We start from the raw sequence: 24,764 nt of genomic DNA on the forward strand, positions 1-24,764 counted from the left end.
AAAAAAAGATCACATTTTTGGTTTTTTGTGGATATGACCTCTGGTGCTGGTCTCAGCCTACTTTCTGCCAAACTGCTTCCCAGTGTTTTTTTTTCCCAGCATTCAGGGAGCTCTTTGTGATGAAATTCATGTTTTCTTCCTTACTGCATGCTGACTTTGTTGAGCTCTGTCCATGCCCCTGACTCCACCTCGCCTGGCCTGTTAATGTGCCTCTCTGGCCTTGGCCACTGCCAGATGGCTTTGATGACTGCTGTTCCACGGTGTCTCATGCAGTTCTAACATCTGAATTCTTCTTTCCCTAGGCTGACCCCCCAAGCCCCAAGCCTGAAATTCTTCTCGGACCTAATGGCAGAGAACCTTCAAGAGAAGGATGGTGCAAGTTGCACAACGGTGAGCTGGGGCGTGCGTGCGTGCGTGCGCGTGTGTGTGTGTGTGTGTGTGTGTGTGTGTGTGTGTGTGTGTGTCTCCTTTCTGTCTAGAAGGAGGGTTGGGCTTACCCAGGCCAGGATCACATAACTAAGAATTCAGTCCCAGCCTGGCCAACAAGCATTTATCTAGTGCCTCCTGTATGAAAGGTAGGTATCAAACCTGTGTCTTCCTAAAGTCCGGCACTGACCACTACACTGCACTGTATCACTGAAGAGCAGGCCCTTCCTGTGGCTTCCTGGTTCCTTCCCCTTCCACTCCTGGGCCCTGGAGGATCAGTGTTTCTGAGCATTTGCCATGTGGCCAACCCAGTAGGAGGAACAAAGAGCCAGTGGGTATGTGCTTAGGGTAGTAATATTTGCCACCACCACCCCCCTTCTGTAGCCTGGAAAACCCTCTCCTCACCCCCAGCTTGTGGGGAAGAGAGGCCTCCCATCCGAGCACTCTGAGGCATAAGGGAGATCTGAGCCAGCTTCCTCGTTTTACGGATGGCCAAAGTAAACTGCAGAGATCTTGTTCATTCACGTGGTAGTCAACAGAAGAACCAGTGGCCAGCCTCAAACTCACACCTAATCACTGGCTGTTAGCTGGCCTCCGTCGGCCACTCTGCCTTCAGTGTGTCCTCAGGTGACACGCTACAGTTGTCCTGCCCCTTCACTGATACTCTGTCTTAGGGACTGTGGTCAAAGAACTTCAGCTCTCCCACCCTTCACTTCAGTTAGCCCTAGGACAACAACAACAAGAGAAATTCACTGTGTTGCCAAGCCATTCCTGCTGGGTAAGACCTGCCACATGCGTCAAGAAGTGAGGGTCACACACATCACCCTGCAGCATTGATGGAGGTTGGAGGATTAGTGGAGGCTGAATTATTTGTGATGAATTAATATGCGAATTTCTTCGGCCACCCAGCCTTGGCCAAGGCAGCTCTTGTCTTGAGTAAGCTCAATAAGGACTTATGTCTCATCGGCTATGCCAGCCACGTGGAACCGTGGGCAGGTCCTGGGGGAGCTCTGAATTGGGTCTCGGCCACAAATTGCCTGCTTCCTTAGAAACAGCCCGGTGGGGTTCAGAGAGGCTCATTACCACATTCTGGGTCAAAGAGAAGGACAAGTGACAAATGGCCCACAGCTGTCCTCCACGTCTCTTGCAGTGGGAGAAAAATGGCTAAGAATGATGATATAGGACTTGAACCATTGATCATCATCAGCTGAGGCCTTGTCCAGTGACCGGTGAGTAGCCTTAGTCCTGGAGGAACTCACGCCAGCCTTGACACGCACACTCTCATGGAAGGCAGAAGATGGAAGGGAGTTGTTGGCCTACAGCTCTTCTCTGGGGAAGAATGTGGAGAGAGAGCAGCCGGAGCATCCTTCCGTGGGAGACTGGGATAACCTGGATCGCAGGGCTTGTGCTGTCGAGAGCCCTTCCCGGCCTGGGCCCCTCGGACCTCTCCTGTTCTCTTACCTCTTGCTCCCTGACACATCCCCCTTGAGGTCCCGGGCCTCCTGGCTGGTCCTTGGAGCACACCTTCCTGGCAGCGCTTCCCACTGTTGTTTTCTCCAGTCTATGCTGTCTGTGGCTTGTTTGCACATAGACGTTTGTGCTGGGTCCCCGTTAGACCATGATCTCCTTGAGGGCAGGGGCTGACATTTGCCTTCCTTAACACAGTGCCCGCACATAGTAGGTGCTTAATAAATGCTTGTGGACTGACCAAAGACTCCTTTGTCTAAACTACACTTCTCCAGTAATGGTGGGAGCAGAGTGTTTGAAAGAGTGCAGGGTTAAGAGAGGCTTAGGCAGTATTATGGCTTCTACGCATGAGAACTTTCCAGGACTGGAGGAACTGAGCCATTCTCCCAACCAAGGAAACCCAGACCAAAAGGCAGTGGCTGTGAACTCCAAGGCTGGCTCCGGCTTCTCTGGAGGCAACAGAAAGGCATTGGTGGAGTTGGGCCTGTTGCTTTTGTAGATATCCACCAAGTCTCTTGCGCTGTTGGGGCATCAGGCTGGGCCTGCGGATGGAGGCAGAAGTGGGGCCGGCGGAATAAAACATGGGCTTCTCCAGGGCAGTGTCCAGTGAAGGGCCCGAAGGCCGTGGAACATGCGGATGGTGCGGAGGAGCTGGGCCCCTTCGGCCGGTACGAGGAGAAGGGGTGGGAGCGTTTGAGGGGCTGGCCCTGTCTGGCTCAAGAGGCAGAGTCAGGAGGAGTGGGTTCAGGTTGCAGAGAAGCCAAGGGAGCTGTCCTGGGGGCAGTAAGCTTCCCCAAGAGCTGGTGAGTTTCCCCAACGTGGGGTCCTTAGGCAGAGGCCCAACACCCGCCGGATGGGAGAGATGTGGCAGAGCAAAAGCTGATGAGCGGCAGCAGCTGACGGGCTGGGGTGCGGGGCGTGGGAGCACGAGGGGCCGAGCCTTTCGTGAGACACCCGATGAGTTTGGATTACAGTGTTCATGGCTTGCAAAAAGACCACCGGGAGAATAATTGCCGTCTAGGGGCCAATCCTTTGCAGAGGATGAAGAGATGTGTCTCCTCATCTCCCATTAAGTTGCACAGATAGTGTTTTGGATAGAATTCTCATAGATGCCTCTCCCCGCAAGTTCTCTTCTTCCCCCTTCTGGGTTTCAGAGCTGAAGAAGCTTGTGAAGGGCAGCCAAGGCCACCTGCGTACCTTCTCTGCAGTACTCCCCAGAATTGCCATCCAGACACTGACAAAATGGCAGACTATGAAGATTCATTCGACAACATCTAACATGCACATACAAAGTGTGTGCGGCAAGATACTGGACGTTGGGAGAGCGACAAAGCGTAAATAAAATATAGCCCCCATAGAGCCACCTTCATAGAGTTTAGAGCCCAACACAGATAATTACCCTATGTAATATCGCTTGGTAAGTATGGTGGAAAATCCCAGAAGAGTGTGCCGTGGGAGGCCTATGGGAGGAGGAAAGCAGAGGAGGGTTGGGGGGAGGTGGAGGGTAATGGAGAAGCAGGCACTCGATAGATGGAAGATGGGTGGGCAGGGCATGGCTGGTATCGGGGTGGTTTGGTATCTGTTCCAACCTGCTCAAACCCATGTCTTCTTGGGCCAAGTCTAGGGCTCTTTGCCCGGTGACGTGCACCTGGTTATCAGTCCTTTCTGTCTGGGATGGGCTTGATCCTTGCACCACTTCATCATCCTGAGGACTCCTGAAGTGGCTGAGTGTCCTAACAATATGACAGTAGAGGTGACGGTTGGAGCCAGATTGTTGATCTTTATGTTATCAAATGTTTGTATTTTAATTCTTTTGTAACATCCTTTTTCAGATCATACTCATCTGGGCAGCTACCGATCCAAGGACTATAAGGTGTGTAGAAAAGGTGTGTCTTCTGAGGGAGGGTGTGAGGGTGTGGCCCCATCATGGAAAACGTGCAAGTGACCCAATCTTGGCCAGCCACGGTGGGCCGGAGAGGCTCTCGGTGAAGCCGTGATTCTGCACCCATCCTTAAGCGGGGCAGTCAGGGTGGTCAGGGACACCCCGCCTCTGTGTTGAGGGGGCTCCCTCCAGGTGCGTTGAATGATGGATCGCGGGTGTCTTCACGGGACTGCCAGCGAGGATGGGGGGCAGGTTTCCTCTTTGTTGTGGCTTTGTGCTCTGCCTCTGCTGAAATGGAAACTTCCTAAATACAAGTGGCGCTGCATTTTCTTTTCATTAGGGGACAGGAGAAGGAGAGAGAATAAGCATTTATGTAGTGCCTGCTCTGTGCCAGGCATTGTGCCAAGCTCTTTCCAAATATCTCCTTTGATCCTCACAACAACCCTGCATGGGAAGTGCCATTGTTATCCCCATTTTACAGTGAAGGAAACTGAGGCAGACAGAGGTTAAGTGGCTCGTCCAGAGTCACAGAGCTTGTGAATTTCTGAGGCCAAAGTTGAACCCGGGTCTTCTGATCTCAGGTCTAGCCTGCCTCTTTTCCACCTGTATGACCTAGTTATAAGCTATTCATTCATTCATTCATTCATTCATTCATTCCAAAAGTTTTTGTTGATCACTTGATTCTTCTTGTTCTCATTATTATTAACCCTCTAGTATAGAAGTAAATGCTGGACAAGCAGGCCAGAGAAGTACTGAAGAATCACAGCCAGGAGTAGTTAGGGGAGACCTTCCTGAAGAACTCTGGCTTGGTTTGGGCCCTGAGGGATCGACAGGACTTGGGTGACCAGAGAGAAGGGGACAGCGTACTCCCCAAGGCTTGGGGCTGCCCATGCACATGATGTGTTCAGAGGACAGTGGGATTCCAAGTGAGCCTGCAGTAGAGACTCTTGGCTGGAGAATGAAGGAACCATGAACTCCTACCTACATGAAAATGTTAGGGGTTTCTTGCCTTTTCCAAATCATACCCCTTTTGTTAGGGGTACTTGGTTCTCTCAGAAACCTCAGCTCTTCCATCTTCCCTCTGCAGTGTGTGTATCTACCCTGTCACCAAGTCCTGCCCGCTCTTCCACGTAATGTCTCCCAGAATCGTGCCCTTCCTCTTTGTCCCACGGCCACCAGCCTACCACACCCTCCATGCTAGAGCCTGGGCTAGCATAGAATCGGAGATCTGGAGAGTTGGAAGCAGCCTCAGGTCATTCAGCTTCTGCTTGAAGGCCTCTAGGGATAGGGACCTCACTACCTCATTAGGCAGCTCATTCTATGTGTTAGGAAGTTTTCCTTAGAGAGCCAAATTGTGCATACGTGTAAAATTCCCCCATTGTTCTTTGTTCTTCTTTCTGGGACTGAGCAGAGTAAGTCTGATGTTTGTTCCACATAGGAACTCTTTGGTACCTGAGGACAGTTTTCTTGTTCTTCCTGAGTCTGCTCATTGCTAAACTAAGTATCTTTTGTTGTTGTTGTTGTTTCTTTTTAACATCCGTTTTAAATATATTTTTATTTTCTCAAATATTTTCCAATTATATTTTACTATTCATTTAAAAAAAATTTTTTTTGTGAGGCAATTGGAGTTAAGTGACTTCCCTAGGGTCACACAGCTAGTAAGTGTTAAGTGTTTGAGGCTGGATTTGAACTCAGGTCTTCCACCTAGCTGCCCCTTACCATTCATTTTTTAACATTTTGAGTTTTTAATTCTTTCCCTTTCTCCCACTCCTTGAGAAGGTAAGCAATATATCAATTGTGCATGTGAAATCATGCCAAACATTTTCATATTAGCCATGTTGCAAAAAACCACCACAAAACAGAAGAAGCAAAAGCAAGAAACTTAAAGTAAACAAATATGCTTCAATCTGCACTCAGAGAGTTCATCCTTTCTGTCTCTGGAGGTGGAAAGCATACAGATACAAAAGAGAAGAAGACCTCAGGGAGCTTGGGTTCCAATAGTGGGAGATGAGATAGGTGAGCTACAGGTAGGCGCCCACTCAGTGAGGGAGTGTGTGAGGAGCTTGGATTTCTCAGTCACCTTCCAAAGCACCCTGGTTGTTTTGGGGCCTCTGGAGAAGGAGAAGGAGGCCTTTGGCTGTGGCATCCAAGCTCCCCACTCCCTCCTATATGCATTTTCCTTGAATTTCTGAGGGGCAGAAAGGCTTGCCAAGAAAGCCCCAAAGCCCGAGTTGGAGGACAGGCTCCACCACTTCAGCCTGGCATGACCTTGAGCAAGTCCTTTCCCTCTCTGCCCCCAGCTTCCTCATCTTTAATGAAGGATTGGCCTTCAGGGAAGGTGTTCTGAGGGTGCTCCAGAGCCCATAGGCCATGGTGTCTGGCCTTCAGTCTGAGAAGGCGGCATGTCCTGCAGGTGGCACGCTGTGGCATGACTGTCCCTCCCAATGAATGGGTGAGAGTGCTGGGGAGGGACCGAAATGTGATCTAAGCGCCATGAGCCGCCTGGGAGCGAGACAAGACCCGAGCTTGTACTGGGCATTGAAGCTAGCAGATGTCAGTGCCGCTACCGGCTACGGTCATCTGGGGCCTCTGGGAGAGCTCCTGCACGTGCAGGCCGCCCACTAGAAAAGGGGCCTCTGGGAGAGCGGGCACGGCGCAGAGACTCCATCTTGGACATTTGAAGTGAAATTGATTTCTTTTCTAAAAAGAAGAAAGTTACTGGAGAAAACCATTGTTGGTGTTACCCAGGCAGTGTAGCTACCAATTAATTAATCCCATTCCTAAGACCTTTGAAGCAAGGCTGTTTTCTAACAAAACTTATTCAGGGACCTGAGCACCTCGGAGTTGGAAGAGAATTCCAGTCTCACTTGTCAGGTCCTTCAGCCTCAGCCTGGGGCCCTGCACGGAGGGGGGTCCACTGCCTTCTGAGGCTGTGCAGCCCACTTTGGGGTAATGCTCATTGTCAGGGAGGCTTTGCTGCCAGCAGGCCTGAGCTGGCCTCTCTTCTACGTCCCTTCCCCCCTTCCCTCCACTTTCCACTGGGTCTGGGTCCACCCTCTTGGGCCAAATGCATCGGGAGCCCGCTTTCTGCAAACATTATTAAGTATGTCATCTGCAGCGCAAGGCTGAGGACCTGAGCTCCAGTGCTTGTGCTAGTGCCTTGTGACCTTGGACAAATGGAAAACTAAAAGTGTCCTTTTCTGTCACGTTGGAGGGCCTGGCCTTAAGATGCAGCTGGTTATCCAATTCCTTCATTATCCAGAGGTCAGAGCACGGCCGGAACAGGGCTACTGCACACCGAGGGCTTTGGATTCAGATCTGTGGAGCCTTGAGCAGAGCCAGCCTTTCTGGGCCTGTTTTCCTATCTGGAAAAGGAGGAGTTTGGACTTGAGCTCCAAGGTCCCATGAGTCTATGGACCCGAGTCCTCTGCCTCCCTCCCCGGTACCTGCTGTCTCCGGCATTGGGCCTTTCGGTGATGCCCCAGAGAAGATGACAAGCTGATTCCTGCTTGGTATACAGCAAGGGGATGAGGAAGCATGGACACTGGTGACTTCAGTATGAATTAGAGGATGAAAAATGCATGTGGTGCTTATTTAAGCTCCTTAGGTGAAGATGCAGGTGCCCGACCAGCAGAGCAGCTTCTCAGTTCAGTCCATGCGTGTTTATCTGCAGTCTGGAGCTTGTGTCTAACCCTCGCGCCCTCCGCTTCCCCTTCCTTTAAGCCTCCTTTTCTTGCTGTCACGGTGTTTGCCCGCTCATCCATAAGTATGAGTTACATCTGGAAGGTAGAATTCTGGTCTAGGCTCCACAGACTGAGGAAACACTTTGATGGACTGACAGTGTTCAGAGGAAGGCAGCCTGGAGCAACGGGCCGGGGACGATGCCAGCCACGTGGGGCTTGGCTGAAGGAAGTGGGGGTGGTTGGCGTGGAGAAGGGGAGACTTGTAGGAAGGGCATTTGTGAGTGTGGACAGAACGCTGCGGGCATGGCTTGGACTCGCTGGCCTCCGGGACCTTCCCCACTCTGAGGCTGTGATTGTAAACATCCAGTGGGTGTTAGGAAGAGTCTGCAAAGAAGAAGGGAAGGAGTGTCCTATCAACTGGTCAGCAGGCATCTGGGAAGCCCTACTGTGGGCCAGGCCCTGGGCTGAGGGTCAGGACACAGAGACCAAAGGAAGCCCTGCTCTCCCAGAGTTTCTGTTTAAGTGGAGGAAGCAACATGAGTGTGTGTGTGTGTGTGTGTGTGTGTGTGAACACAAAATGCACACAGGGCACCTGCAAGGCCATTTCAGGAGTGCAAAGCATTGGCAGCCAAGGACCTGAGAGATCTCTTGGGGAATGTGGCGCTGGGATTCTCAGAGGCAGGGTTGGGAAGGGGGAGTGTCCAGGCGGGGGGGGGGGGGGCGGGGAGGGGGGCAGCTGGTGCAGAGGCCTGGGGACAGCTCATCAGTGTCGAAATAGGAAGAAGGCCATTCTGCTGGAGGGCAGCTAGCATGGATGGAAGGACCCTGCAATTCGACGGGGACCAGTGCCAAGCATCTTTATGTGGATTCTTATAGAAGGTATCAGACGCTGGGACCGGGCCTTTGTCTTTTCTTACAGGCCTTAACCCCCATCTGCAAGGGATTCAGTTAGGGAGTGACGTCCTCAGACCTGTTAGCTTCCCGGTTAGATTCCACTTAGCTCCAGGAGAGGGAAGAGACTGAAGTCAGGGGAGGCATCGGGGATGGCATTATGAAATGCCTGGCATGTGCAATGCACAGGACGACAGATCTCAGAAGGAAACAAGTCCTGTCCTCGAGGTCCTCACGTTCTGCTTGGGAGGAAAGGATACATTTATCTGAAGTGAATTCACAGTGATTTCTGGGCTATGGAAAGCCTCCCTACTGGGCAGATCCATGCCCGGTCCCTCACGCCCCTGCTTCAGTTGGCTTCAGACAGTGCCCTCCTCGCCTTTCTGTCCTGCCTTCTCCTCCCCACTTTGAGTTCAGCAAATCTCCATCAATCCCAGCTGCTATCAGTGTTTGTGAAAGGCCCCTGCTCAGCACTGGGGGCACAAGGACTGGGTGCCCCACACCAGGGGTCTGTCCAGGTGCAGGAGCAGGCCAGGAGCAGAGCGTAGAATAACAGCTACCCATCACTACTGGGGATCCTACCAGGAGACCTTTGCAGACCCTCATTTCTCGGGGATCACTGAATGTTTAGTCCGAGTAATGTTGCCACGTACAAAAGCAAGGTGTCCTGCGGCCAGAAGACCCAAGAGGAAGGTGCTGGTTAAGATCAGGGGCAAGGAGCATCCTCTGCCAGGGCAAGGATGTGCTCTGCCTCAGCAGCTGCTGTTGGAGGTGACTTGTGATCGTGAGGGCCCAGAATTTAGAGCTTAGCAGAGAGTTCAGCCCCCTCTTGTAGTCAGAGGCTGAGCCAGTGTGCGGAGATCTTGGTCTCTTCTGGTCTCCTGTCGTGTGCCTGTCTTTGGGCCTTGTCAAAGGCCGCCCGATCTGACCTGTACAACCATAACGGACAGCTCCCCTCTTCTAGAGCTGTGATGTTTACCACCCTGCATGGAAGCCAGAGTATCAGTGTTCCCATTTCACAGAAGACTGAAAGGTTTCAAATGACTTGCCTCAGTGCCGCAGCTGGCCAGTGTCAAAACCAGGACCAAAGTCCAGAGTTTTTGCTACCCCATCCCTCCGAGCAAGACTGCGTGTCCACAGCACCACTGTGCTGCTTTAACATGTTTCAAGCTCAGTCTCTTACGCTTTCAACTGTGCTCATTGACTCAAATTGACTTTGGCTTCGCTGGTTGTCTATCATTTGATGTTCTCTGGCTCCCTCCAACTGCAAGCTGGCCGCCGTGTGCAAACCCTCCGCCAGCCAGCCTGTCCTCAGCCACCCCTGGAAAGCAGCAGGCCTTGGAGCCCGGACATACCCACACCGGGCCTTTCTCGGATGGAGATGGAGGCTCCCCATTCGTAGAGGTCTCAGCTTCAGTTTCCCACTCTGTAAAATTAGGACCATAGATTTAAAGTTGGAAGCAGCCTTGATCCAACTCCATCCCTGGAGGATCTCTAAGGATCTAGGATGCACCAAAGAATTGTAGGATCTTTGAGGCAGGATGAATCTCAGATGTCCTCTTGCAGAGGCCAGACCTCAACAGGAATCCCTCCTAGGCCACCCTGACGTAGCCCTCTAGTGATGGGCACTTCCTGTCTCTGGGGGCCTCCCTCTGCTGCGGAAAAGCTCTGCCCCATTGTGAGCCTTGGTGCGGGAGGAGGTCCCGCTCCCCTCTGGGTGAGCCCTGGGGTGCTCTGTCTGACTGGCTGTTGGGTCCTTCAGGGAAGAGTTTTGGCTTTTGTTCTTCACATAGAACCTCGGCCAGCTCCCAGTCAGGCTGTGTAAATGATTGTGGGCTGAAGAAACCATCCACATGGATTGGCCAGTGGGAGCATTGGGCTTCTGACCCTTGGGTTCTTGAATGCTCTGTTATTGTGTCTTTTAACAGATTACCAAGCCATCTCATGGAAGAGATCGGGAAGACTCTCTTGACAGGTGTGAAGAATATATTGCCTCAAGGCAGGCTAGGCCACACCACACAGACAGGGCTCTCTTGGTCCACTCTGCACCTTCATCGATGCAGAAACGCTCTCCTAGCCCTGTGCTCAATCAGTCGACTCTCAGGGAAAGGTGAGGCTCTCTGTGTTCTCCCTCTCTGGCCAGGCTTCTTAAGGGGGGGGGCCTCTCTGAACCTCAGTTTCCTCATCTGTTGTTTCTGGGGAAGCCAAGGCAGTGTCCCAGGAAGGATACTGGGCCGTTATTTAGGATATCTGAGTTTGGGTTCTAGCCTTTCCCCTCGATAGCTGTGAGCCTGGACAACCCCTTCAGCTTCCTCAGGAAATCCAGTTGTTGTTTGCTGTAGAATGAGATGCTTGGGCCGAGGTTCTCTGGGGTCACACACTCTTAAAGCAGGAGGCACCTTCTCAACAGACGGTGATTATTTCCACTCTAGACCTCCACTAGCAAACTGGATTAGCGACAGTTGGTGGGGGAAAGAATTTGGTGAGTGGCCCCCAGTGTGCAATGGAGTCAGCCAGTGGGTGGTAGCTGCCAGGGTGGGCTGGAGCCAGGGAGGTGAGAGGCCCATCACACCGGGAGTCTTGAGTTCCTCCTCCTGGATGGCAGATCGTAAAGCACCAGCGGTGCCCTCTGCTCCTTAGGGTCCCCTCCGCCTCGGCCATCCAGGGCCTCACAGGCCCCCTCGGCTCAGGGACCCCCTCACCCAAACAAGAGTTCCCTGTACAACCCTTCACAAGGGGGCATCCAGCCTGTCGCCCTTGCCGGTGACCAAGGAGGGGGAGCTGTGGAGGGACAGACGAGCCCCCTCTGCTGGTCTTTGCATTCATCTCCTCTCCTTGTGACTCATTAAGTCTCTGTACATCTGATGTCCCCTCCTGGGGAAGGGAAAGGGCTCCCTGCTGACTCCCAGGGAGACAGACTGACCGACCAAGGGGCCTTGCTTGGATGGGCCCTGGCTCTGCCCAGCAGCCCAGTAGCCCTGCAGGACTTTAAGCTCTTAAGGGAACAGCAGTGTGAGTGTTTGGGGGCTTGGGGTTAAGGGTTTGTAGCTTGCTCAAGGACCAAATAGGATGTGCTTTTAATGTGATTTACCTTGAGTGAAGAATGTTTTTAAATGGCGCAGTCTGTATTTTGCCTCCTCACTGAGTCTAGAAACACTGTATTGTGGGTAAGGTCCATCCTGCGCCTGCCACGGTGGGCAATCTTATCCCCAAGAGGACCGCTCTCCTCCAGGGTGTTTCTCATCCAAGGCAGCACCTGGGTGATGGCTGAAGTTCTCCACTGAACACAAGGTGTGAAGACCCTCTGTCGCCCTCATGCCTGGATCCCAACTGGCCAGAGACTCAGGGAATGCTGGAGCTGAAGGAGCCCTTAGGCCAGGGAACACGGACTGGCCTTGGTCTGGAATCAATCTTAAACTGGCCAGTCACTCAGCGAGCATGCGAGTGAGTACCCCTGTGTGCCGGGCACCCTGCTAGGCACTGGTGTTACAAAACAAGGCAGGAGCACGTGCCCCGCTCTCAAGTTGCTCTGAGCCTGACGGGGAAGATGACGGCAAACCACTGGAGGCTTCATCTCTCCTCTCCAGGCCTTTACGCTGGCTGTGCCTCGTGCCCGGAATGCTCTCCCTCAGCCCCTCCACATGCGTGTAACTTCTCCCCAAGAGCCATCCTGCCGGTGTGCTCACATGTACTGGTACATAGGTGTGCATGCCTTCGTGTTGTCTCCCCAGTACAAGGCGAGCTCCTTGAAAAGAGAGTTTGGTGTGTGTACTTGTCTCCTCCGAGACTGGCACATAAGAAGTCAGTGCTTCTTGGCCAAGCGGTTGGTTTGTTGTGTGCCCACACAACCCCCTGTGCTCTTGGCTGTCCCCTCAGTGGGGGGAGGGGCTATTCCTGGGGACTATTGGAGCATCTTGGAGAAGAGAAGGTGTGGAAGTATGTGCATCAAGGTTGTTCCTCACTTAGAATAAAGCCACGGGTTCTGATCCTGAGAACCTGAGAACTCTGATGGGGCTGCCTCAATATTTCTTGAGGGCAGGGCCCACTTCATTTCTTTGTCTCTGTGGCCCCAGCCCCTTGCAGAGTTCCTGGCACATAGTAGGTGCTCAATAAATGTTTTTTTTTTCTTTTTCTTTTTTTTTCTCAATAAATGTTTACAGAATTATTGAATAATGTAAAGATAGAGACATTGCCTTCTGTCTGGATTTCTAAAAGTCCATGATCTCCACTTAGAGATGTCAGACTTTCATTGATCTACCATGTGGCAGACTCTTCACATGAAAGTGTGTGTGTGTGTGTGTGTGTGTACACACACACACACACACACACACACACACACACACACACACACACTACGGTGTACTGCCTGTATTTTAGACCAGAATTTAATTTTTCCCCTAGCTGCCTCAGTAAACAGAAAAATTAATGTCTTTAGTTGTGTTACCAGGGAAGGAAAAATGGTTTTGTCCCATTGATTGTGCCTCAACATGGCTAGCATCTTTAAAATGAATTATAAGCCATTCTCTGATTAATCTGCTTTTTTCTGGGTCACTGAGCAATGCTTCCAAAGTGTTTATATAATCTGTTGGAATCGATCAACAATTTAAACTGGTGTAACTGTCGGATGTGTCTGTGTCCCCAGGAAAATTGGAAGTATGACAGAGAATGCAGGTATGGAAGTTTGTTTTGTTTATCTGGGCAAATGGGGCCTGAAATTCAATGAGCTTTCCTGGAAGGCCACAGGAAAGAACTGACAGTGTCACCAGGCCCAAACCTCGCGAGCTAGGATTGCTTTTGAAAGAATTATTAGTGGGTTTTGGCAAATGAAATGCATGCCCTTATAAATGGGGTGCTTTGCTTCAATCCGTTTTATGAAATATATCCACTATAACCTACAATGCTCTCAATAACATGAGATCAGATTTCAGAGGCTATTTTCCTCCCCAAGATGTCTTGAAGTGGTTTAAATATTAACATTATGACTTAAAATTTGGATTAGGCTTTATGGTTATTACTAAAATTAGACAGCTGAGATACCAGGAAAACTAATTAAAAAGAAGCTGAGAATCTCCATCATACTTGGGGTTTGGAATTTCATGAATGAGGATATTAAAAGTTCATGCCCTTCTCCAGCGTCGTTTATCCCACAGCACAGACTAGTGGCTTCTCTGGTGGGCCGTGCTGGACCTTGGAGGAGTGCCACTTGGAGCCCTTGGCTTCAGTCCCAGGTTCCCAAACATGAGTGTGAGTGCCATTGCTGCAGATAACACCAGTACCCACCTTTCACATGCTGATGGGTGACATTGAGGGCTTGTTGAAAGCCCCGGCCTGTGTCCTTTCTTTGGAACCCTTTGGGGGGCCTCACCTACAGTAGATGCTTAGCATGTGTGGGGAGAATGGACTTCACCAGATTCTTTCATAAATCAGTTATTAATTTGGCGGATTTACAAATGGATTACTGGCAACTGCCTGGACAAGAAGATTAATTGGTGATTTATCTTCTTATATGTAAATGTGGACATGTTTGAAATGGCATGAGGGGGCGGCGCCAAGATGGCGGAGGAGAAGCTGTGACTCCCACAAGCTCCAGATAAACCCAACCACTCACTCCCAAATAATGCGGTTAAAAAAAAACCACACACACACACACACACACACACACACACACACACACACACAAAACCCCAGAGCAACCTAATACACATAAGAACAGAGTGAGACTATTTTTCAGCAAAAGAGGGCAATTGCGATCACCTACTGATCAGGCTGAACAGCTCAATGTGCAGTATAGACCCAGCCAGGAACAGACAGTGCTTCCAGAGTGCCTCAGAGTCTTCAGCGCCAGCAGCATTTGAGGCTCCGATTGCAGACTGGCGAGGGGATTCAGCAGTAGGCCGGGGTGAAGTAGAGGCAGTCTCTGCTGGAGTTGGGGCGAAGCGCCCTGGTTCTGAACCAGTGGGCTGAATCGAGTGGTGGTGGCCCAGTGGGGAAGGGGCACAGGCACGCCAAGTTTCCGAACATAGAGAATCAGGGTTCAATCAGACTTCTGTTTCTGAGTCAAAGAGAAAGCGGCGTGGTTACTCACAGGCCAGGCAGGCTGAGAAGAAGCCCAGTCACCCCCTGGGCCACGCTGTAGCTCAAACAGTGTGTCCTGGAAGCAGCGCTACACGTTAAGAAGGAGTCAAAAGCCAAGAAATAGCTGTCCAGGATGAGTAGGCAGAGAAAGCAGCAGAGCATCAAAAACTTCTTTGGGGGAAAGATAGACCACAATACACCCTCAGAAGAAGAAGAAGATAATAACAAAGTCAAAGCTCCAATGTTCAAAGCTTCCAAGAAAAATATGAATTGGTTTCAGGCCATGGAAGCTCTCAAAAGGGACTTTGAAGAGAAAGTAGGAGAGATAGAAGGAAGATTTAGAGAGATGGAGGAAAGAATGGAAAGGGAAATGAGAGCAATGCAGGAAAGTCATGAGAAAAAAGTTAACAGCTTGAAAAACCAAATGGGAAAAGAAATAGAAAAGCTCTCTCAAGAAAATAATTGCCTAATAATTAGGATTGAACAAATGGAAGCTAGTGACCTTATGAGAAATCATGACACAGTAAAGCAAATCCAATTGAATAAAAAAAAGACCATCATGAACTGAAGCAAAGTGAAAATAACAACAATAGTGTAAGATGATCTGGGAGGCATGTGGTTATTTTCAGCAAGGCAATGATCCAATATAACCCTGAAGGACTTATGAAAATTGCAACCCATCTACAGAGAAAGAACTGATAGTATCTGAAAACAGATGGAAACACATTTTAAAAACTTTTTTTTTTGACAATCCCTTAATCTGAAGTTTTGTTTTTTAACTGTTTTCTCTCACCACCTAGCTAATGTGGGAATGTTTTACATGACTACTCATGTATAACTTATTTTGAATTGCTTGAGTTCTTGTGGGTAGGGGGTGGGAAGGGAAGGAGGAAGAGAAGTTGGAACACAAAGTTTTAAAAAATTGATGTCAACAAAAAGAAACATGGCATGAATGAAATATGCAAAGTATTTTCCAGTAAAAGGCCCCCAATCAAAGAACACGAATGACCTCAGCTTTTTCCAAATGAACTGTCCGAATGGAGGGTGTATACTCAGAGCTGGAGTGAGTGACCTTAGAGATGACATGGCTCAGCTCTTCTGAGTCACAGGCACCAGGCTGGCCAGAGCAGGCTTCTAGGGAGGACCTGAGCAGGTGTTTGGGCCCAAGTCTTCAGACTCTGAATCCAGTGTCCCTTGCCTCTGGGTCACACACACTTATAATCAGTGTGATGGCCAGGAGTGGAATGTGTGTGTGTGTGAGCCAGGCCTCAGAAGTGTGAGAAAATGGAAGGAGTGAGAAAGATGAAATGTGCTAATGGTGGGGCCAGCATTCCAGTGGGCACAGCAAAAGGAGTGGGCAGGCATGGAATGGGACATTGTGGAGGAAAAGACCTGAGGTCAGATCCTGCCTCAGACACTCAGCAGCTGTGTGACCCTTGGCAAGTCACTGAAATCCTCAACACCAGTCTCCTCTTGTATAAAATGTGGTTGTTGGGTGCATCAAATAACATAGAGTTTTACACCTGCTACGTAGTTTTGTTATTCTTGCTCTGTGGAAGCCAGAGTTTTAGGATCACAGGCATGGGATGGAAGAATGCTAACCACTGGGAAATAAGTCCAGGCAGCACAGCTTATGGTCTGCTGATAAAAGCAGCAGGTTAGAAAGTTCACAGTCATCGACTTGTGTCCAAACAGCCCTCTAATGCCTGTACCTCCCATGGATTGTCACGGGGGCAAGTCTGGCATGCTGGTGGCCTCAGCTTTGTTGTCTGGCTGGGAAACCTTCAGGGTAAAGAGGCAGGAGGTGGTTGGTCTTGGCCCAGAAGCCTCTGGGAACAGGGAGTGTGGCCCAGCCAAGTCGTGACCTGGGGCCGGCTATCTGTAACAGGCATGTGGGGATCGGGAAGGGCTCCCTACCCGTCTCCCCACAACCACCTTGTCTACAAATCATCTCTCTCTGTCATTTATGTCTGCAGATATCATTCAGATTGGTGCTCACCTTCAAACTCCGATGAAATACATGAGCGGGTAAAAAATGTATTGAAATCACACGGGGTTCATCAAAGATGTCTATATGTAAGTGTGTGCAGCTTCTTGGGAACTCTAGATTTGTTAAAACTGGCATTGAGGCCTCCTATCTTGAATTGTTTATCTGACGTATTATTCCCCTTTCATTTCTACCTTCACAAGATCTGTGAATCGGCACACAGTAAAGGCTTAATAAATGCTCACTCTATCATCTGTCTGTCTGTCTTTCTGTCCATCCATCTGTCCATCTGTCTACGCATCTGTCCATTTCTCAAACCATCCATCTACCCATCCATCCGTCCATCCATCCATCCATTCACTCATCCACTCATCCATCCATCCATCCACCCGTCCATCCACCCATCCATCCATCCATGCATCCATCCACCCATCCATCCACCCATGCATCCATCCACCCATCCATCCACCCATCCATGCATCCATCCACCCATCCATGCATCCATCCATGCATCCATCCGTCCATCTGTCCATCTCTCTAACCATCCATCCATCCACCCATCCATCCATCCACCCATCCATGCATCCATCCATCCATGCGTCCATCCACCCATCCATCCATCCATGCGTCCATCCACCCATCTATCCATGCATCCATCCATCCATCTGTCCATCTCTCTAACCATCCATCCATCCACCCATCCATCCATGCATCCATGCATCCATCCACCCATCCACCCATCCATCCATCCATGCGTCCATCCACCCATCCATCCATCCATGCGTCCATCCACCCATCCATCCATCCATCCACCCATCCATGCATCTATCCATGCATCCATCCATCCATCTGTCCATCTCTCTAACCATCCATCCATCCACCCATCCATCCATGCATCCATGCATCCATCCATCCACCCATCCACCCATCCATCCATCCATCCATCCACCCATCCATGCATCCATCTATGCATCCACCCGTCCATGCATCCATCCACCCATCCATCCGTCCATCCATCCATCCATCCGTCCGTCCGTCCGTCCGTCCATCCATCCATCCATCCATCCATCCATCCATCCATCCATCCATCCATCCATCCATCCACCCGTCCATCCACCCGTCCATCCATCCATGCATCCAACCATCCGTCCATCTGTCCATCTCTCTAACCATCCATCCATCCGTCCATCTGTCCATCTCTCTAACCATCCATCCGTCCATCCGTCCATCCACCCATCCATCCATCCATCCATCCATCCACCCATCCATCCGTCCATCCATCCATCCGTCCATCCGTCCGTCCGTCCGTCCGTCCGTCCATCCATCCATCCATCCATCCATCCATCCATCCATCCATCCATCCATCCATCCATCCATCCATCCATCCATCCATCCATCCATCCACCCGTCCATCCACCCGTCCATCCATCCATGCATCCAACCATCCGTCCATCTGTCCATCTCTCTAACCATCCATCCATCCGTCCATCTGTCCATCTCTCTAACCATCCATCCGTCCATCTGTCCATCCACCCATCCATCCATCCATCCATCCATCCATCCATCCATCCATCCGTCCATCCATCCATCCATCCATCCGTCCATCCGTCCGTCCGTCCGTCCATCCATCCATCCATCCATCCATCCATCCATCCATCCATCCATCCATCCATCTATCCATCCGTCCATCCACCCGTCCATCCACCCGTCCATCCATCCATGCATCCATCCATCCGTCCATCTGTCCATCTCTCTAACCATCCATCCGTCCATCCACCCGTCCATCCACCCGTCCATCCACCCGTCCATCCACCCGTCCATCCATCCATCCATCCATCCATCCATCCATCCATCCATCCATCCATCCATCCATCCATCCATCCATCCATCCATCCATCCATCCATCCATCCACCTACCTTTCTGCCTCTGATGCCCACCTCCTCGTGCCTGCTCTATGGAAGTAGCTCTGTGGTTGGTCTCCCTGCCTCAGGCCTTCCCTCTCTAGCCCATCCCACACTCAGCCACCAAAGTGATTGTTCTGAGGTTTAGGTTTGCTGTCCCCTGCTTAAAAGGAAGGGAGGAGGGGGCAGCTAGATGGCGCAGTGGTTAAGCACCGGCCCTGGATTCAAGAGTACCTGAGTTCAAATCCGGCCTCAGACACTTGACACTTACTAGCTGTGTGACCGTGGGCAAGTCACTTTACCTCCGTTGCCTGCAAAAAAAAAAAAAAAAAAAAAAAAAAATAGAAGTCACAAAAAAAAAAAAAAAAAAGGAAGGGAGGAAGGGGGAAGGGTGGGAGGGAGGAAGGGGGAGGGAGGGAGGGAGGGAAGGAGGAGGAGAGGGGGAGGGAAGGAGGAGGAGAGGGGGAGGGAGGCGGCGCCTGTGGCTCCTGCTCCTCCAGGCTCAGATGCAGGTGTGTGTTTAGCCTTCCCAGCCCCTCACACCCTGGGCCTTCTACCTTCTACATTTGACTCTCCTCCATGTGCTCCACAGCCCAGCCCTCCGGGCCTTCCTGCTGATTCTCTGCATGTTTGCACTGGCTGGGCCCCCTGCCTGCAATGCTCTCCCTCCCAGCTTCCATCCAGATTCAGCCCAAATCCCACCTTCTGCCGGAGGCTTTCCCCACCCTGGGCCTCCTCTTTGGAATTACCTTCCATTGACCTTGTAAGTCTTTTTCTTGTGGGGGGCAGTGAGGGTTAAGTGACTTACCCAGGGTCACACAGCTAGTTAAGTGTCAAGTGTCCGAGGCTGGATTTGAACTCGGGTCCTCCTGAATCCAGAGCCGGTGCTTTATCCACTGTGCCACCTTTCTGCCCCCTACTTTATAAATCTTATAGGACCCCCATTAGAATGTGAGCTCTTTGCTGGCCCTAGCAGTGGCACATAGTAGCCACTCAATAAATCCCTGGGGACTGACTTAAAGGGCCATGCACCGGCCTCTTGTCTGTACCAGGAGGATGTCCACCCTGGAATTCCCCAGCTCACAGAGAAGCGAGCCTGGAGAGGATGAAAGAAACAGGAGGGCCTACCAAAGGCCTTCCCCTCAGGCCCCCCGGGGTGCCGTGTTTTCCTCGGGCTCTTTTTACTTACCTGTGCATAATGCCTGTGTCTGTGTCTTATTTCCCCCAGAGATTGGGAGCTCCAGAAAACAAGGCCTCATCAATGAGGCTTTAGCTAAGCTGTTTCTTCCCCAGAACCGGGCGCAGGGGTAGGCACTTGTTTGCAGGATTGATTTGACTTCCTTGAGCTCGGCCAAACCCTCTCCCAGGGCACACTTAGGTCCCTGACAGTCTGGGTTTGCCCGCCAAAAGCCGGCCCTTCTTCTCTGCCTGTCGCACAGTGCCTCGATGTGACAATTCATTTACATCGACCAGACATCTGTATAACACGATTGGCATTGATGCTGACATCCTTCCTGTCATCCATTCCCCATTTCCGCGTGCTGGTCTCCTATGCTGCCCCCTTCCTCATCCTGCTTTCTCTGCCTCCAGGCCAGGTGAGGAGAGAAGCTGGGTATTCCCTCAGCTCCCCTTGCCTGAGTGGCCTGATACCCCGACAGGACTCTGGTCAGAGCCCTAATAACCCACCTGAACTGAATCATTGGGTGCTCAGCAACCTCCGCTCAGTCTCCTCTTCCTGGTGACCTCAACTCCCAGCTGTGACTATTCAAACCCCATGCTCTGCTCCCCACCCTCTGGACCTCCTTCCATCTTCAGTCTTTTTCTTTCTTTCCATCTTTTGGCTCTCCCTGAGACCCGGCTCCCTCCTCATGACAGCCTCCAGCACTGGCTGCCCTGTCACTCATCACCTTCACTCCTAGTCAAAGTGAGGCGGTCGGGGTGCTCCCCATTGCCACCTGCAGAGTGCCCCTCTCCCCCTTTGAGGCTCCCTGAGTCCCTATCAGCCACCCAGTCACTACACACCTCCAGAGCACTCCCCTTCTCTCCTCACAGCCTCTCTCCTCCCCAGCCCTTGCCCTCATCCCAGGGGCACCTCCTCAAACACTGTAACCTCACAGCTCTTCAATTTCTTTATCATGACCTGACCCTCTCCCATGCTTCAGCTACCCAGACGTGTGTCCTACTCTGGATCTTCTGTCTTCTCCATCTTGACCCCTTTGGTGAACCAGTTCAGCTCTGGTCCGTTGCTTTTATCTTGATCTTTCTCTGCTAATCCCCAGCCCTGGATGACTGCCTCGGTCTCTTGGCTTGTCTCCTATTCACGTGCTCCTGGACGCAAAACTGCTGACCCAGTCCTCTCCACATTTGTGTTAGGTCATCTCAGCTGGGCCCTCACCGTGGTGAGGGGATCCTCTGACACCTCCCTGATGGACTCCCACTCAGCTCTTCCAAACCTTTTTGTCCCTCTCCCCGCCCCCTTCAGCTGAAAGCTTTCCCTTCCTCCTAGCAAGCAGATAGATAGATGCCTTCTTCTACCTGTCTCTGCTGAAGAGATGACCTTTCTCCACATCAGAACCAACCCCCCTATGAAAAATGATGCATCCCACCCCATCTTCTCCAGCAGATTGCTCCGGTGATCTGCCCCGTTCTCCCACTTTCTTCCTTATTTCTGTCTTTCAGCGGCTTTGCTGCTGCTCCTCCATCCTCAAAAGAGCCTCAGTTTACCCAAACATCCCCACTAGCTATTGTTCCGTGCCTCTCCTCCCTTCTGTGACCGTGCACAACCATTGCCGCTGCGTCTCTTCCTCTCACTCTCTTCTGAACTCTCTGCAGGCTGACTTCTGACCTCCCAGGTTAGCCAGGATCCCTTGATTGTCCAACCTGATGCCTCTCCTGCCCTGGCATCCTTCTTGGCCTCTCTGTGGCCTCTGACACTCTCAGTCTTCCCTTCTCTGGAGGTTTTCATGACACTGCTCTGCCCTCTGTCCCCTCTGCTGGATCTCCATGCAGGCCATGCCCAGTAACTGGGGGGCGGGGTGTCTCACAGGGGCCTGTCTATGCCCTGTTCTCTCTCTCTCTCTCTGCTTTTTCACGTGGTGATCTCATGAGTTCCCATGATTTTCATGAAAATCTCTATGCTGACTAATCTCCGATGGACTGAGCTCTCCCCAGCCTCTGTGCGGCCCTCCTATCGGGCATCTCCAGCTGCCTGTTAGACACAGCTCTCTCTTCAGATGTCATAAAGCCACCATGTCTCAAACCGCACGGATCACCCTTCCCCCAAACCCTGCCCTCTTCAGAACTTCCCTGTCACAGCTGAAGGTCCTATCTCTCTCTCTCTCTCTCTCTCTCTCTCTCTCTCTCTCTCTCTCTCTCTCTCTCTCTCTCCAGTCACTTGCCAGGTGCTGTGGATTTTACCTTCATAGCATCTCTGTTATAAGCCCCTTTTCTTCTCTGACAGTGCTGCCCCCACCCCTCCATGGCTGCCCTCCTCACCTCACCCCGGACCATTGCTATAGCTGCTACAGGGTCTGCCTGCCTCCAGTCTGTCCGGACCATCCGCCACTCAGCTGTCAAAGCTAGGTGGCACGGTATATAGAGTGTTGGACTTGGAGTCAGGAAGATCTGGGTTCTAATCTAGCCATAGACATTTACAAGCCGTGTGACCCTGGCCAAGTCACTTTCTCTCTCTCTGCCTCAATATCCTCGTCTGTAAAATGGGGATAATAATAACACCTGCCCCCCAGAGTTGCTGTGAGGATCAGATGAGATAATGCCTGTAAAGGGCTCAGCACAGCGCCTGTTTGGGACTATATAAATATTAGCCTTCACCATCATCGTCGTAGTCTTCACCATCATCATTCCTAAAGTGTGGATCTGCAAATCCCACCCCCACCCCCCCCACTTGACAAGGTGGCTCCCCACCACCTACAGGACCCGACATAAAACGTCCTGTTTGGCCTTCAGAGCCCCTCCTCGCCTGCCGCTCCCCCCCTCCCCGCCCCAACATCTGGGATGCAGTGACATGGGCTTCCCTGCTGCCCCTCAGCGACAGCTGCCCTGACCTCTGGGCTTTGTCACTGGCTTCCTCCATGCGCCAAACGCTCTTCCCCCCTCGCCTCTGCCTCCCGGCTTCCTTGAAATCCCAGATAAACTCCCACTGCCTGCAGGAAGCCTTTCCCAGCCCTCCTTGATGCCAGTGCCTCTGCTTTGTTGATCATCTTCAGTTTTTTCCAGCATTTCTGGTGTCTCCATAGTTGGTTCCATGTTGACTTCCCTCCCCAATTGGACTGGTAGCTCTTTGTGAGCAAGGACAGCCTTTTGCCTTTCTTTGTATGCCTGGGACTTAGCGAAGTGCTGGCACATAGTAGGTGCTTACTAAATGTTTGTTGACTGATTAACTTGTTTACGTTGTCTAGGGTGAAGTGGTTTCAACAATACGTGATATCCTTTTCTCCTCATCTGTCTTCTTTTCTACTGCTTCTGAATCTTAGCCCTGACAAGTCAACGGGTTGACTTTAGCTGACACAGGAATCACTTCTACACTAATAACAAGTCTTTCCTTTCCCTTAAACTATAAGCTCTTCTGTTCTTTATGGCGTCATTTGTTGCTTGGCATGTACAGTGCCTGTCGCTTCTTTTCTCAAAGAAAGCATTTTCTCAGAGACATGAGGTTTCTGTGTCATCTCCAAGCCTTTGGCCCCCCTTATTTCCTTTTTTGTTTGTTTGTTTGTTTGTTTTTGTGGGGCAATGAGGGTTAAGTGACTTGCCCAGGGTCACACAGCTAGTAATTGTCAAGTGTCTGAGGCTGGATTTGAACTCAGGTCCTCCTGAATCCAGGGCCGGTGCTTTATCCACTGCACCACCTAGCTGCCCCCTTATTTCCTTTTAAACAATACGTCCACCTTATCTTTCTCCCCTTCCTCACCTTTTCCCAATTTTGTCTTGAAGTCACCAAGTATGGGAGTATATGTTGATTTGCTTTGGAGATTATTACTCGAATTCTTTAGAGAATTTCTTTACCATTTCATCCTCACCCACCCAATTTGGTGCATCAGCCAAAGTCATTTTCATGGTGGTCTTTTTTGCACACAGGATTGAGGTAGAGGCTGAACCTCTCTCAGTGCTGATTGGCACCTTCTCTGCACCTTATGCTTTTGGAGAGTGGTCGGGGCACTGAGAGGGGAGGTAACTGATCCAAGGTCACAGGACCAGGACCCGAGGCCAGCTCTCCATCCATTATGACACACTACCTCTCTGGTCCCTACCCTAATGTTAACCTTTTGGTGAAGACTTCTCTTTGGGGGTTGTGCATAAGGGCAGGATCCAAGGAGAGAGAAGGTGCTTCTTGGTGAAGAGGGGATGCTCATGGACTCTGCTCTCTTACCAGATTTCCTGCTATCCAAGCATTGGACAGCTTACTGAATCCTATTAAGATGATGGAATGAGATAATATTTGTACAGCTCTCTGCAAACCCGAAAGTGCCACATAAATGCCTGGCTATTATTGTATTACTGCAAAACGTTATGAGCAAATAGCCCATGAAATACTGTCTTTGGTGCACAGTAAAGCCTGGCCCACCACCTGCTGTTTGCTCCTCCAAGGATCATCCACAGGCCACTCCTCCATTTCCTTGACACTCCCTTCTTTCTTCTGCTTTCCTTCGTAGCAAGAACGTCACCACCCATAGGATGTAGCTCTCACAGCAAGATGGCCACTCCTCACTCTTTGGACAAGGGTCTCAGTGCCCGTGGTCAAGTGAGGGTTTCTAGGTTGTCTACGAATTACACGGTTGTTAGCACTCTGTCTCCTTGTCTGCTTCTCCATAGATGGGAGCCACACGGTACACAGAGGGCCGCTTGTAGGTTGCCAGGGCCCCACAATCCATCACCAAATGGTAATGGGCCCCTCCAGAGTCGGCCAGTTTTCCAAAAGAGGCCAGAAGTCATCTGGGCTGTCGTCAAAGCCTGCTTTTCAGGCTGGTTAAACCTGGTCGAACCTGACTTTCAGTCTCCCATACAGAAATGGGCACAGGCTCCCACAGATTCATATAGTTGGGAAAAGAAATCCATATCCAAAAAACTCGCTGCCCAAGGTGAGGAAGACTTTGGGGACACGAGTCACCACATCAACAGTGCTTTGGTTAATTTTTTGTGTTTTTGGTTTTTTTTTTTGCGGGACAATGAGGGTTAAGTGATTTGCCCAAGGTCACACAGCTAGTAAGTGTCAAGTGTCTGAGGCCGGATTTGAACTCAGGACCTCCTGAATCCAGAGCCCAAGCTTTATCTACTGCACCACCTAGCTGTCCCCGCTTTGGTTAATTTTGCTGGTTTGTAGACCCCTTGCTGCCTTACAGCTGCTGAGCCCTCAATAGCCACGCCCCTTCAGTGGGCCAGGGCAGCTGGATTCAGCCCTAGTGAGGGCAGGAGGAGTGACTTTCTTTGGCCTCTT

At 51.0% G+C, this 24,764-nt stretch overlaps 1 protein-coding gene across 1 annotated transcript in view; it reads left to right on the forward strand.

Moving 5' to 3' along the window:
• The window catches only part of SPATA6 (spermatogenesis associated 6), a 113,375-nt gene that overhangs the window by 63,116 nt on the left and 25,495 nt on the right, over nt 1-24,764 (forward strand). The window contains exons 10-14 of the mRNA XM_044005276.1: nt 303-390; nt 3,048-3,227; nt 3,726-3,766; nt 10,278-10,459; nt 16,401-16,500. Coding sequence (XP_043861211.1) covers nt 303-390; nt 3,048-3,227; nt 3,726-3,766; nt 10,278-10,459; nt 16,401-16,500 — 591 coding nt within the window. The remainder of the gene's footprint in view (nt 1-302; nt 391-3,047; nt 3,228-3,725; nt 3,767-10,277; nt 10,460-16,400; nt 16,501-24,764) is intronic.

The sequence above is a fragment of the Dromiciops gliroides genome, chromosome 4 (genome assembly GCF_019393635.1).
Source record: "Dromiciops gliroides isolate mDroGli1 chromosome 4, mDroGli1.pri, whole genome shotgun sequence".
Lineage (NCBI taxonomy): Eukaryota > Metazoa > Chordata > Mammalia > Microbiotheria > Microbiotheriidae > Dromiciops > Dromiciops gliroides.